At 40.4% G+C, this 12,904-nt stretch overlaps 2 protein-coding genes across 2 annotated transcripts; both read right to left on the reverse strand.

Annotated features, from left to right (window-relative positions):
- Positions 1-2,486: 2,486 nt before the first annotated feature.
- On the reverse strand, positions 2,487-7,140 carry LOC134082124 (protein S100-A13-like). The gene is made up of 3 exons (XM_062537769.1): positions 7,069-7,140; positions 2,970-3,091; positions 2,487-2,739 (listed from the first exon to the last, which is right to left on the reverse strand). The coding sequence occupies exons 1-3, from the start codon at positions 7,070-7,072 to the stop codon at positions 2,602-2,604; spliced, it is 264 nt and encodes an 87-aa protein (XP_062393753.1). The 5' UTR covers positions 7,073-7,140; the 3' UTR covers positions 2,487-2,601.
- Positions 7,141-7,941: 801 nt separating this feature from the next.
- LOC134083020 (protein S100-A11-like) lies at positions 7,942-10,703 on the reverse strand. The gene is made up of 3 exons (XM_062539116.1): positions 10,619-10,703; positions 10,280-10,409; positions 7,942-8,762 (listed from the first exon to the last, which is right to left on the reverse strand). The coding sequence occupies exons 2-3, from the start codon at positions 10,406-10,408 to the stop codon at positions 8,628-8,630; spliced, it is 264 nt and encodes an 87-aa protein (XP_062395100.1). The 5' UTR covers position 10,409; positions 10,619-10,703; the 3' UTR covers positions 7,942-8,627.
- Positions 10,704-12,904: the final 2,201 nt, after the last annotated feature.

The following is a 12,904-nucleotide window of genomic DNA, read 5'->3' on the forward strand; positions in this document are numbered from 1 at the left end:
CACTATGTCTTTGGAACTTCTTATGAATGGCAAATTGACATTTAAAGTCAACCTCCATCATGTTCCTCTTCAATGTTCAAAAGTGGTACTGTTTGCTCAACAAATAATGCCTGATTACAGCCTGAGGCGTGTCAGTAAGTTTGCAAATTAATTGAGCTAATTAATGCCCCTTATGTTACTGTATGTTACAGTACACTACAGTATGTTACTGTATGTTATGTCATGTCATCGTATGCTGTGCTATGTTATGTTACTGTATGTTATGCTATGCTATGCTATGTTTCGTTATGTGTTATGTCAGAGAATGTTTAATAAGGGGAGAACTAGTGTTGTTTTTGGCGGCCTGTTTTGGTTTTAGTTTTAGTCTAGTCTTTGTGTCAAGCTGTCATTTTAGTTTTTATCAGTTTTAGTCACGTTCATACTCTTTTAGTCTAGTCAAGTTTTAGTCGACTAAAAGTATGAGCATTTTAGTCTTATTTTCGTCTAGTTTTAGTTGACGAAAACTAATGACTTTCAGTCTTGGATTTTAGCATCTTTTTATTAATGCAATATTAATTAATTAATGAATATTTTAAGGGGTTGTTCCTCCATAGACTGGGTAAGACTGTTTTTAGTGGCAGGCACTATAGCACCAGCGAACTCTGAAACTATAGGACTGGATGAAATGTGCAGATAACGGTCTCCACTGATAAATATCACACTGGCTAACCTGGAAATGAGGTCCTATGTCCAAAATTCTGAACTACCCCTTTAATAGGAAATTATACATTTTGGTTAATTTTCATGGATTAAAAAATTACAAATATTACAGGTTACATAGGCACTGAACATTGACAGTGGAATCAGGTATGTTACCTGAGTTTGGTCTCCCCCTGTCACCATGAAAGGACTATTTGGAATATTCTGTAGACCTGCTGTTCCTTTTCTGAGAACAATTTAACTTAAGATCAAGTTGTCCTTAGGTTATTGAATGCTGTAAATGTGGATGCTATTTCACCTTTAACTAGGTAGCCTAAGCGTGGTTACACACAGTTGTCATCTTAATGCAGTGTTTTGTAGCCTATAAAACGCATTTCACGTTCATCACTCAGTTTTGGTAGGCTACAGGCCTATGCCTTGAGTGGTCGCTGCCCCTTTAAATGCGTGGGACTTTAAATTACGTGCTGATTTTGTTGATGAACAGCACCGTCTTTGATTCAGTTTTTCTACCGTTTAAATAAACGACACACGCGCACTTGTGTGGTTGGTAAGGAATTGTTTTCAATAGTTTTCTTGCAATTCCCACACAAAGATAGCCTACTAAGCCAAGGTTCCATTAAAAATGTGTCTATGATTAGAACTTCGTTGCTGATCGGTGGAATAATGTTATTATTGTAGGCTATGACAGCGCCAGCATCAGCTGGACAGAAGCTTAGGCTACCGCTACACACTAATCAAATCTGCAGTTGCCTGTTAACATTTTCATCTGAATTAGATCTACATGCGGAGGTGAGATAGGTAGCCTAGTGCAAAGTTGAACTGAGAGAGTTGCCAATCTAACGGACAGAACGTAGCCTATATTTCTTAGCTTCTATTAGCGATAACGATAGGCTATACATCTACCGCTCCTTTGCTACATGATCAAATATGATCAGATGAGTGACAGAAGCACCGGATATGACCAACAGGCCCATGCGAGAAACGCTGGTCCTCTGGTATGATAATCAGACCATGCAACCTGATGCGCGCCTGAAGTGAGACGCAGGAAACAGAAATACTGCAAAATAATAACACGACTAAACGACACAAAAGAATGTTATAACATTCCTGTCCTTCTGGTCTTCGAAAATGAAGAGAGATGTTAGCATGGTTTTTATTTTGTAAACCACATTTAGTCTCGTTTTTATTCGTCAACGATATTGCCTTATAAATTTAATTATAGTCATCGTCACATGGCCAGCATTTATGTTGCGTCTCGTCTCGTTATAGTCACGTGAAAAAAGTTCGTTGACGACTATATTTAGTCATAATTTTCGTTGACGAAAGCAACACTAGGGAGAACTTTCACTCTCAAGAAACTTCCGGTTTCTAAACTGGTTGCTGTTCCCTCTCTGGCTCCATTATGCTATGTTATGTTATGCAATGCTGTGTTATATTATGTTGCTGTATGTTATGTTACGATATGTTATATATTATATTACATGTCATGTTATCATTTTATGTTAATGTCATGTTATGGTATGCTATGTTATATTATGTTAATGTACTGTATGTTGTTATGTTATGTTATGTTATGTTATGTTATGTTATGTTATGTTATGTTATGTTATGGGATGCTATGCTATGTTATTCTTTGTTATGTTATGTTACCATATCTTACCATCTCTTATCTTAGCTTAATTTTATGAGAATAAAGGAATGACCTGAGATGAATATAATTACATGGAATTGATTGGTTATTGATCAAAACAGATGACTGTGATTCAATGATGAACACTGTAGATGAATCACTTTTAAAAAATCAAGTTTATTTACATGTAGGCTAACTGTTACTTTCAATGTGTGTTCTAGACATCATGCAGCCTAAAATGACATCAAATGATGTCAGTTGCACACTGTCAGTCAGTACCCTGCCTCTCTCACTTGTGAGGCAAGCATTTGAACAAACTCCAGGTACTTTTCAAAGGTCATCTTCCCATTGGAGTTGTTTCCCATAATATGTCCCCAAAACCTTTGCTCTGGTGCACCATACCCTGTGCCCTAGAGGAGAGACAAGGATATAGAAATAAAGACAGAAATAATAAGGAAACAGTTCAACAATCTAATTGTAAATTCAACTCAGAGTATATCCGCTCATGCTGTATATAAAGCATAAAGCTACATTAAAGAGCTGTAATAGCAATATTTCGAGTAGGCACATTTATTTATTACTGGCGTCTCTGTGTGCTTGAATGAACAAGCATGATGAATGTGATGAACGAGTCTCTTACAGTCAGGTAGTGTCTAAGATCGCTTTGAAGCAGATGAGAGAACTGTTGCTTGTTGATACGGCCATCCCTTCCAGCCCACTTCTGAAAAGTGTGCACCACCGTTTGAATGGCCATCTCCACATCTAACAGAGCAGGAAGAGGAGAGTAAAAAGCATAGTAATGTACAGTAGCTGCTTTGGGGGCCTAATGTATAAATATTATTCATAATGTACCATGTTATACAGCATTCATTCTCTGAGAATCTACAGTGTTTCATATCGAAGCAAAATTGGTATTGTAACTGAAATATCCCTGAAATAAGAGCATTAATATTGAATCGAATTGGATCTAATCTTGATGGGACCTTGTGAATATATCATTGGATTGAGTCAGGAAATCAGTGATGATATTCTTGTAGTGAACGACAAGATGTGTCAATAGAAAGAGTCATGTCTCAATACAGAATGCAAACAGCTAGCATCCGAAAAGCAGACTCAAAAGTGGGGCGAGTAAGGAAAGACTACCCTCTATAAAACAAGTGATAGGGAGAGAGGGGTGATGTTAGACTGGCTAAAGAGTATACAGGAGGGAAAAGAAGTGTGTGTGTGTGTGTGTGTGTGTGTGTGAGAGGGGGGGGGGGTAGAGAGGGCAGGAGAGAGAGAGAGAGAGAGAGAGAGAGAGAGAGAGAGAGAGAGAGAGAGAGAGAGAGAGAGAGAGACGGAAAACACAATGGAACTTCTGATCTTTGACGGAAACCCAATCCTGCAGAAGGCCACTGACTTAGGTTACCAGAGGGATGGCCTACTATCTGTCTGTTATTCTTTCTTTCTTTCTTTCTTTATGTCTCTTTCTTTATGTCTTGATGTCTTCCCTCCTTGAAGTCTTTATTTTATTCCTAACTTTCACCCACATTTTCTCAACCTCTAGACAAACACACACACACACACACACACACATGCATGCACACACACACAAACACACACATACACACACCATATGACCACACAGTGAGTTTGAAGTATTTTTTTGGCACACTGGCACGCATGCATCAAATATTAGTCAGCACCAAATAATTGATGGAGTGATTTGGATTTCCTTCCACTGACATTTCACAAACTAATCCATAGGGAGACGGCGAGCCGCAGACAGAAAGAAAATACAGGGGCACTTCAGGGACACATAGCGCACGCGCACGCACACACACACACACACACACACACACACACACACACACACACACACACACACACACACACACACACACACACACACACACTAATTAAATGGATTTTGTTTGAAACAAAAAAACACATGCTATAATATGTAATTTAAAGAACAAAGTAACTCCTGTAAACATCATTAATGTTTGTATTGCTATAATCATAATTTATTAACTAGGTTACTGTAATCGAAGAGTTTGTATTCCACAAGACTGCAGGCCTAAAGGGCCGTTCACACCCAGAACACTAACTGTAACGATAACTATAAACAAATATCACTCTCGTCAATGAATGACAACGTTCACACATAAACTATAACGGTAATGACATGAAGAACGTATTTGTTGGGGATCACTTTCAGACTGATTTTGAGAATGATAAATAGCTAACAGCCTGTCAGAACCCATCACATTTTAGCGATCATATTCATTAACATGAGGAGAGACCTTTCTTATCATTGGTCAGAGTGAGCACTTGTTAAGATTATAGTTATCGTTATATCGTTCTTGGTGTGAATGCCGCTTACTGTAAGGGGCGTTCAGACCAAGAATGGTAACTGTGACAATAACTAGGCTATAACCGTAACGACAAAAGCATTCACGGTGACCAACGAAAAAAATCGTTCTTGGTGTGAACGGCCCTTTAATGTGTGATATTAGAGAGATGGCTGCACATTACTCTTCTAGTGCCTCACAGTTAAAGGAGAACTCCGGTAATTTTTCACGTAGATCTTTGTTTCTCAAGGTGAGTACTGTTAATAGAAAAAAAATAGCTAATGTACTGCAGTACTACACTCTGGGGTTATTTCTAAAATCGTACCCCAAGAAAATGGAGTTCCTGCAATCGCTGATGGGGCAGCTCTTTGTAATGTTGCTGCAAATAGGATGAGTTTTCTTGAGATTTCTTTTCACTTTTTGATGACCTCCTTGTACCTTTGTGCCTCCTTGAAAAAAGCGGTATCCCTACACTGTGCTAGGACAGTTTCTCCAACAATTCTTTAGAGTCTTTGTGTAAGCAGGCAGAGCCATACGGACCCACATGACTAAAGATGCAGTGCTTTCCTCTATGAGTAGGCTGTCATCCCTCTCATGACTATTTCATGAGGGAGCGGCCCCTTGTGTGCAAACGACACCTCCGAAACAAGCTGTCCCCTAATTAGCAGCGTCCGACCTGAGGTGGAGGTGTATATGTGTGTGTTTGTATGTCTGTGTGTGTGAGAGTGTGTGTGTGTGTGTGTGTGTGTGTGTGTGGGGGGGGGGGGGGGTTACAAAGAGGACAGGGAAAAGAAACAGGAGGAGAGTAAGGTGATGCATGCATGACCTCTTAGGGGGTCACTAGCTGTGCGTGAACGTAAACAAACAGACACTGTGGTGGGACGGTGCATATCCATCTCATACTAAAGCAACTGCAGCAGCCCCCCGTACCATAAATACATTGTGATTCCAAAACAAGCTTTATGAATGTCATTTGGGTTTCCTGTAGAGCATTCAATAAGTTGCTGATAGAAGGTCTTGGTGTTCGGTCTCTATCTCTCTATCTCTCTTTCTCTTTTGGTTATGCTGTGATAGATAGATACTGTAGATAGATATATAGATACAGTAGATAGATAGAAAGACAGACAGATGGGTGTGAGATGTTCCACCTGACTAATCCACTGATTTTCAGATTGCTATTTTAGGAACATTTTAGGAAATATGATAAACAAGTGAGGCTGTTGACGCAGGTCTGAACCTGCCAGCACAGGATCACTTGGGTAATTATTATAATGATGCATGAAGAACCGGTTTCACAGTCAACTGTTGACAGCCTTAGAGTCTCAACTACACACACACATGCACACATATAGGCTACACACACACACACACACACACCCACACACACACACACACACACACACACACACACACACATACACACGCACGCAGACACTCACACACACACACACACACAAACACACACACACACACACACACACACACACACACACACACACACACACACACACACACGCGCACAAATAATACAGTACAACAAAAGCAAAACGTCACACACAGGTCAAACACTAGGGCAGAACGCAGCCAGGTACCCAATATGTAAATAACTACTCTGCCAAACCCCATGGTGTACCTCTCATCGGTTCGGCACTGCGAGGATCAAGACGTTAACTAAACCTGGGTCACCATTTGATGCCAGGAAAGCCTTATTGCAGCATTTATAATTAAAAACCAAGCCAACCAAGCCAAAAGGCCGACATCCTTTCGTACCATCACTGATGGGCAACATGATGGCAAGGGAAGTCCGGTCTTTCACCTTGGAACTCCCACATGACTTGCGGTTGACATCACCCACCCCTCTAACTGAGGTGACGACTTAACAAAAAGCCACGCTTTCATATCCCTTGTCTGGTTTCATATCCCTTGTCTGGTTAAGTTGGTCTGATCCGCTCAGTTTGTAGAGTGGTCTACATGGCATCTGACGCAGGCAAAAATGCAGTGAATAAGTAAACAGGAGGTCTCTCATTTCGCCCTGAAGTGTAAAGAGATTATGGGTAAAGTTACCTCCGCGGAGAACCGGATACCTGTTACTCCCTGGGCTAAGTAATAACATTACAACCGCTCGTAAAGAATTAATTATTTACCGGAGAACGAGCAGATTGATCTCTAAAACTGACACACTTTTCACAAATGTTTCAATCATTTCAACAAATTAACAAAATTTGACCTAAATGTGCCAGTGTATCTTTGTGCATAGCATGTCAATATTTCCTAAAATAGCTGTCACCAGGCCGCATATCACAAAATAATTATATTCATAGCAAAAAAGCCATATCCAAATTCATACTTTTCCAACACTGTAAATATTATATATACTGTATATAAGCTATGAAGAGACAAACTTACTCATACTGACTATCCCCGCTGTTAATGCTCTGTCCTGGAGGAAAAGTTCAGCTTGCGATGAAGCGAAATGAAACAAAACTTTTGCATGATACACTCTTATATAAATAATAGGGCGTGACTGGCAGATGAAAAGAAGGAGGGGAGTTGGTGGAGTTCAGAGAGTGGGAAAGAAAAAGTGGCATTGTACACTTCTGGATACCACACATACAGTAGGCCACGGTGGCCACAACACGCTCCAGGCAATTCATGGAAGGAGAGCAGGGCAAGACGGGAACACACACACAAAAAACCCAGCACACACACAACACAATAAGTAACAGCTAACAACACATGGCACACACAACACAACAAGAAATAGCATAGTACAACACATGGCACACAAAACACAACAAGAAACAGCACACACAACACACAACACAACAAGAAACAGCACACACAACACACACACACACACACACACACACACACACACACACACACACACACACACACACACACACACACAATACAACAAGAAACAGCACACACAACACATGGCACACACAACACAACAACAAACAGCACACATAACCGCTTCATCACTTGATTAGCTGAGGATACACACTGAGCATTTTCTCAAGTGAATAATGTTAGCCCAATAAAAGGAAGAGAGATACAGAGAGAGAGACACTGTGTGTTTGTGTGTGTGTGTGTGAGAGAGAGAGAGAAAGTCAGAGAGAGAGAGAGAGAGAGATGTTCAAGAAAGGTATAACACCAGTGCATGAGGCACTCCATAAGAGATATCGTGGAATAAAAATCCCCTGAAGTCCCCTACACTTTGCATCTTCATACATTAATCTGAGAAAGTATACGCATCAGTAAAACAGTCAGACATCAGAAATGTGAGTATTATTTATTATTCAAACGGTAAGAGTTTTGTTTGAGAACGTTTGAATTTGAGATTGCTGAACCACCTCTTTGTGTATAGAGGACTTCACACACAGTCACGCAAATCAGACATATCATCCGGTTTGCCTTCAAAGCCATTTGAGTGTGTGTGTGTGTGTGTGTGAGAGAGGGAGAGAGAGAGAGAGAGAGAGAGAGAGAAAGAGAGAGAAGAGAAAGACTGTGTAGGGTTGATTTGCATGGATGTTGTGGTGACATTGAATAGGATTAGCTCTTGTCTGGCTGGCAAGGTGGAACGGTGGCATTGTGCACAGGCACGATTATAGCATCCCACCAGCGGGATGGAACAGGCCGCTCGGAGAAGCAGAGCAGAGCAGCGGGAACACAAAGCAAATGAGGGAATTGCAGCAGAGCAAAACGGAGCAACAAACAGAGCACCTACTGTATTCCTTTTGTGTGTGGATGTGTTCAGTTATTTACATCAGACGTATAAGGCTGCCCCCCCCCCCCCCAAAAAAAAAATAGCTAAACTGTGAACATGGTACAACTAAACGAGAGAGTGTTCAAAATTATTTGATTTGTCCCTTGATTATTTAACGTCAACACACATTGCAGCCCAGATGAGTGCCACAACACAACATTAAATCGGGTGAACCAAGTTTTGTCTTGACATCCTATTGGCTAAATCCTCCATGTTGGCTCGCCAGTGTGCCAATAAGATGCCAGAACTCCATGAAAGTCAGCTCCCCGTCATTGTTCTCATCCAATGAGCCCATGAGTTTGTCGATGGCTGCTGGGTCGCTGGCATTCTGGGGAAATGAAAGCAGGAGAAGCTCCATTAGTGCTTGTCTGAACTTGCCCGCGGTTGCCCTTTGCCAGGTGAAACTCTTGCGTCTGATCTGAACAACTACAGTAGCATGTCTGTGTGAAAGGCTCCTGCGGGCATCACTTTATCCGCTTTCATGAGCTGTCAGTCATTACTGCTATTAAAGTTGTGCTGTGCTGATCAAACCGTATTTCTAAATTGTGTGGCTAGTTCAAACAGGATATTGCAAACTAGGTTACTCATTTTGATGCATTTTAAATGGATGCCACAGGTACACTGTAAGTGTCAGCCTCAGAATGTTTTGTGTTAAAGTGCCATGCACTTAAGTAACATACTTGGGGAGTTTCTATTATTTTGTGTTTTACTGTGTTCACATGTGACCATTTGTGGAAATTTAAAAAAAAAAATTGATGAAAAATTCTGAACAATTACTATTCATAACTGGGCTGGTCCACACACCACAATAACAAGATTTACCATAGCTAGCATTAAAAAATGATTTAAATAATTGATGTCACAATTCCTGACAGGCTAGGGTATTCTCCCTCAACTACTGCCCTCATAAATGTTTAAGACCCAGATTGGATGTCCTTTGTATACTTAAGCCAAGTTAATTACACTATTGGCAGGGGAGTTGGACATTCTGGACAGGGCTAACGTTCGGCTTCACTTTTCTGTGACCGTGGCGCCGACTTCCTCTCCATTACTCTTATTGTGCCCATGGTAACGCATGCCGCACGTGGGACCAGGGCACAGGTGTGTGTTGGGATGTAGGGCTTGTGACGGTCACCTGTGTTTTGTGGGCATTTCCCTTCAATTCAAAGGCTCAGGGGATTATACCAATAAATAAATAGCAAGGGTGGGTGCCCCCTAAGGACAAGCTTGGCGTGGGCTTTAGGAGTGCTTGACTTCTATGTAATTTGGCATGGGAGGGTTGAGACATCATGCTTTCTGTTGCCTGACTTTGTTAATGTTGCCCTCTTGTGGATGCAAAGAAGCACTGCAGAAAACTGCTGCATTTCTTGCCTTTTCAGGTATGCTGTCTTGGGTGCTATGTCAAATCAATGATTTGATTTGATGCTTACATTCACAGACATTTTTTCTGCATTACTGTTGGAGCAGCACAGTGATGATAAATGGATGGCATGTACTATGAAATGCGTTTCTGCTCCTCTGAGCATTCAAAGTGCTCTACAGAATGCCTCACATCCACCCATTCACACACACAAACACTGATGGTGGACACTGCCATGCAAGCCACCAACGAGCAGACAGTATGAAAGAACAGAGGGACAACATGGGCTATATTATAAAATGGTGTCATTCTCACATATGACATTTATGGCCAAGAAATGCATTTTGTAATCATTTAGAAACTCAGAACACACAGAAATGTTGTAACATTACAGGAATTTTCTTCAACTTTGTAGTTCAAAAATACATCTGGACAGTGTAAAATTGGCCTGTTAGCTCTGTACTGAACTCATAATCCATCAATACCTTGACAAAGTTGGGCAGCTGGGAAGTCACCAGGCTGTGGAACTCATCACGACTGAGCGTGTCTGAGGATCCGTCCTTCCCAGCAAACGTCTTGAACTGGGATACCAACACACTGATGGCAGCCTCCATACTACAGGGGAAAGAGAGAGTGAGAGAAAGACAGAAGAACGTACAGATCATTAATAATTACTTTTTAGAGACCGTCTGCTTTCACAAGAGGCATGTCAACGTGGACAATGATGGTGAGAGGAAGTCAAAGACTAATCCTTTTTGAGCAAAAGCCAACAGTTTCGATTTGGATTCAATTCTATTTCCAAAAGAGACTGAAAGAGCACTTACCTTGATAGCAATACCTGTCTGTCAGTGAAGTTGTACAACAACTCCTCTGTCCTCCATCACTGTGTTTTATGCTCAGCTCTTTATTGGATAACAGGAGAGGTTAGCAACAGATGAATGATTGACTTGACATCTTCTTTTCATAATCTCTCTCCCTAGTGTGTTTCTTTCACCTATTTCTGTGTTGGACTTTTTTCCAGGCCAAAGAAGTCAGGTGAGCAACGAGAATATTTATTTCCATGATGTTTAAGTTACTGTCTATGCTACTGTACTTGTTCACAAAACACAGCAAACGTTGTGATTTTGTTGTCGTTGATTTTCAGGTGTAAGATCAATAGAACATTTCATTATAATTTCTACCTCAACAATCTAGATTACAAAGAACTTTAGTGCATAAGAGTTGGGTGACTGAGCAACTCTGGGATCCTACAGCATAGCCTTTAGAACTGACCGACCAAACTGTTCAAACCATCGAGGATGTTTACACTGCACATTTCTATTAACTGAAACTCTAAAATGACGCAAGATGTTTCAACTAAAGAAAAGTGTGCGTGGGGAGAATCAGTTGAAGGCAATTTCAGCCCAAACCAGGGAGGACAGAGGAAAATCCCTCTCTGTACATGCTAATCATGAGACACTCTATTGATTACTGAGTAACAGTATTATCAGAAATTATCGGGTCAAGTCTTCAAACATTACACAAAGGGGTTGATGTTTTCCTAGGTTTCACACAGACTTGTGTTTTCTCTTCAGTTTCAGAGTGTCGTCACTCTTTCCATCAGTCTTGCGCATTGATTCCAACAGGATATGGGGTGACATGACATGCAGATGCAGTTGTACCCTATACCCTGGCAAAACTGATGAAAAATTAACCATTTTTTTTTATTATTACAAAATTATGCGACAACCCTTTGTTTAATTTATAGTGATCAGGCGAAGCCATTGATTATCACATAATTGAGTCCTCTTTAAATACAGTTTTTTTCTGAATGCTTAAGCACTAATCGTGATTCTTGTAGCACAATTTCTAAAACTATTAACTCATATAGCAAAACACTGAGTTTGCAAAACTAAAAGCACAAACACTGCTTTGAACTCAGTTTGCAATTTTGTAACACACACTTTGCAAAACTGTAGGCACAATTCACTGCACAACACTCTTTTTGCAGAACTTTAAACACAACTCACTGCTTACACTCAATTACCAAATTTCCAACACACTCCTAGCAAAATCATACACATGTATGGCTATCATTAACACTATTTTGCCAACTGTCTGGCACATTTTCACATGTGAAAACTGTTTTAGATCATTAGTTCACTTTGCAATCAGCCTAAGCAGTGTAAATAAGGCAAATATAAGATATCCATGTGGAGTACAATGGAGGGAGCAGGATGAGTGAGAATTAGAGGAGGCCTATAGGAAGAGGACGTGGAGGTGAAGGAGCGAGAGGGAGAGGACGACAAGGACAAGGAGCCCGGTGCCTTGGACAGGAGGACATTGCATGCGATGTAGATGAAATTTTGTGGCCGTACCCAGAGAGACATCATGACGTAGACAGATCTTTTTTTTTTTTTTTTTTTTTTTTACAGTTTTTGCCCGTTGCTTGAACACATTTTGCAAAACTTCGCTCACCGTACCAAAACTCTACACACTAGTGAACATAACACAACACTAGGAAATAAACCTTTCACATCTATGCCAAATTGAAACTCTTCTATCAGTACCTAAACTCTGCAATCAAAACCCAACAATTCTTTGTCAAAATGTAACTCTGGTGACAAAATGAAACACACTTGCATCATATGCATACACTTGCAAATCAGGAGGAATACACTAGTCTACTTTATATAAAACATATTTGCTTGAATACATTTAGAAAAACTTCACTCATTGTGCCAAAACTCTACACACAAGGAAACAATGACACAACACGGGGAAATATACCATTCACATCACCATTTCCAATGGCTAAACGTATGGGCTTTTTGTAGATGGCTGATTGGTGTTCAGTTTTGAAAGTAAGTGCGTTCAGGTGTGTATTTGAGTGGTTGCAATTACCCGATGTGTTTTGTATTTTGGATACATGTGTTTAACAAATGGTACTCTGAGATTTCATTTTTGAACGAAGTGTCTTATGTATGACATAGAGAGTAGTATGCAGGACCAAGTGTGTTGCATAAAGGAGTAAGTGTGTTGCAGAATTGCAACTAGAGTGCAAAGCAGCACTTTTGTTTAAGGTATAGGTATAGGTGTTTGAGATATGGCAACAAAACTTAAAGTTGTGT

Source organism: Sardina pilchardus, chromosome 6 (assembly GCF_963854185.1).
Source record: "Sardina pilchardus chromosome 6, fSarPil1.1, whole genome shotgun sequence".
NCBI classification, from domain to species: Eukaryota; Metazoa; Chordata; class Actinopteri; order Clupeiformes; family Clupeidae; genus Sardina; species Sardina pilchardus.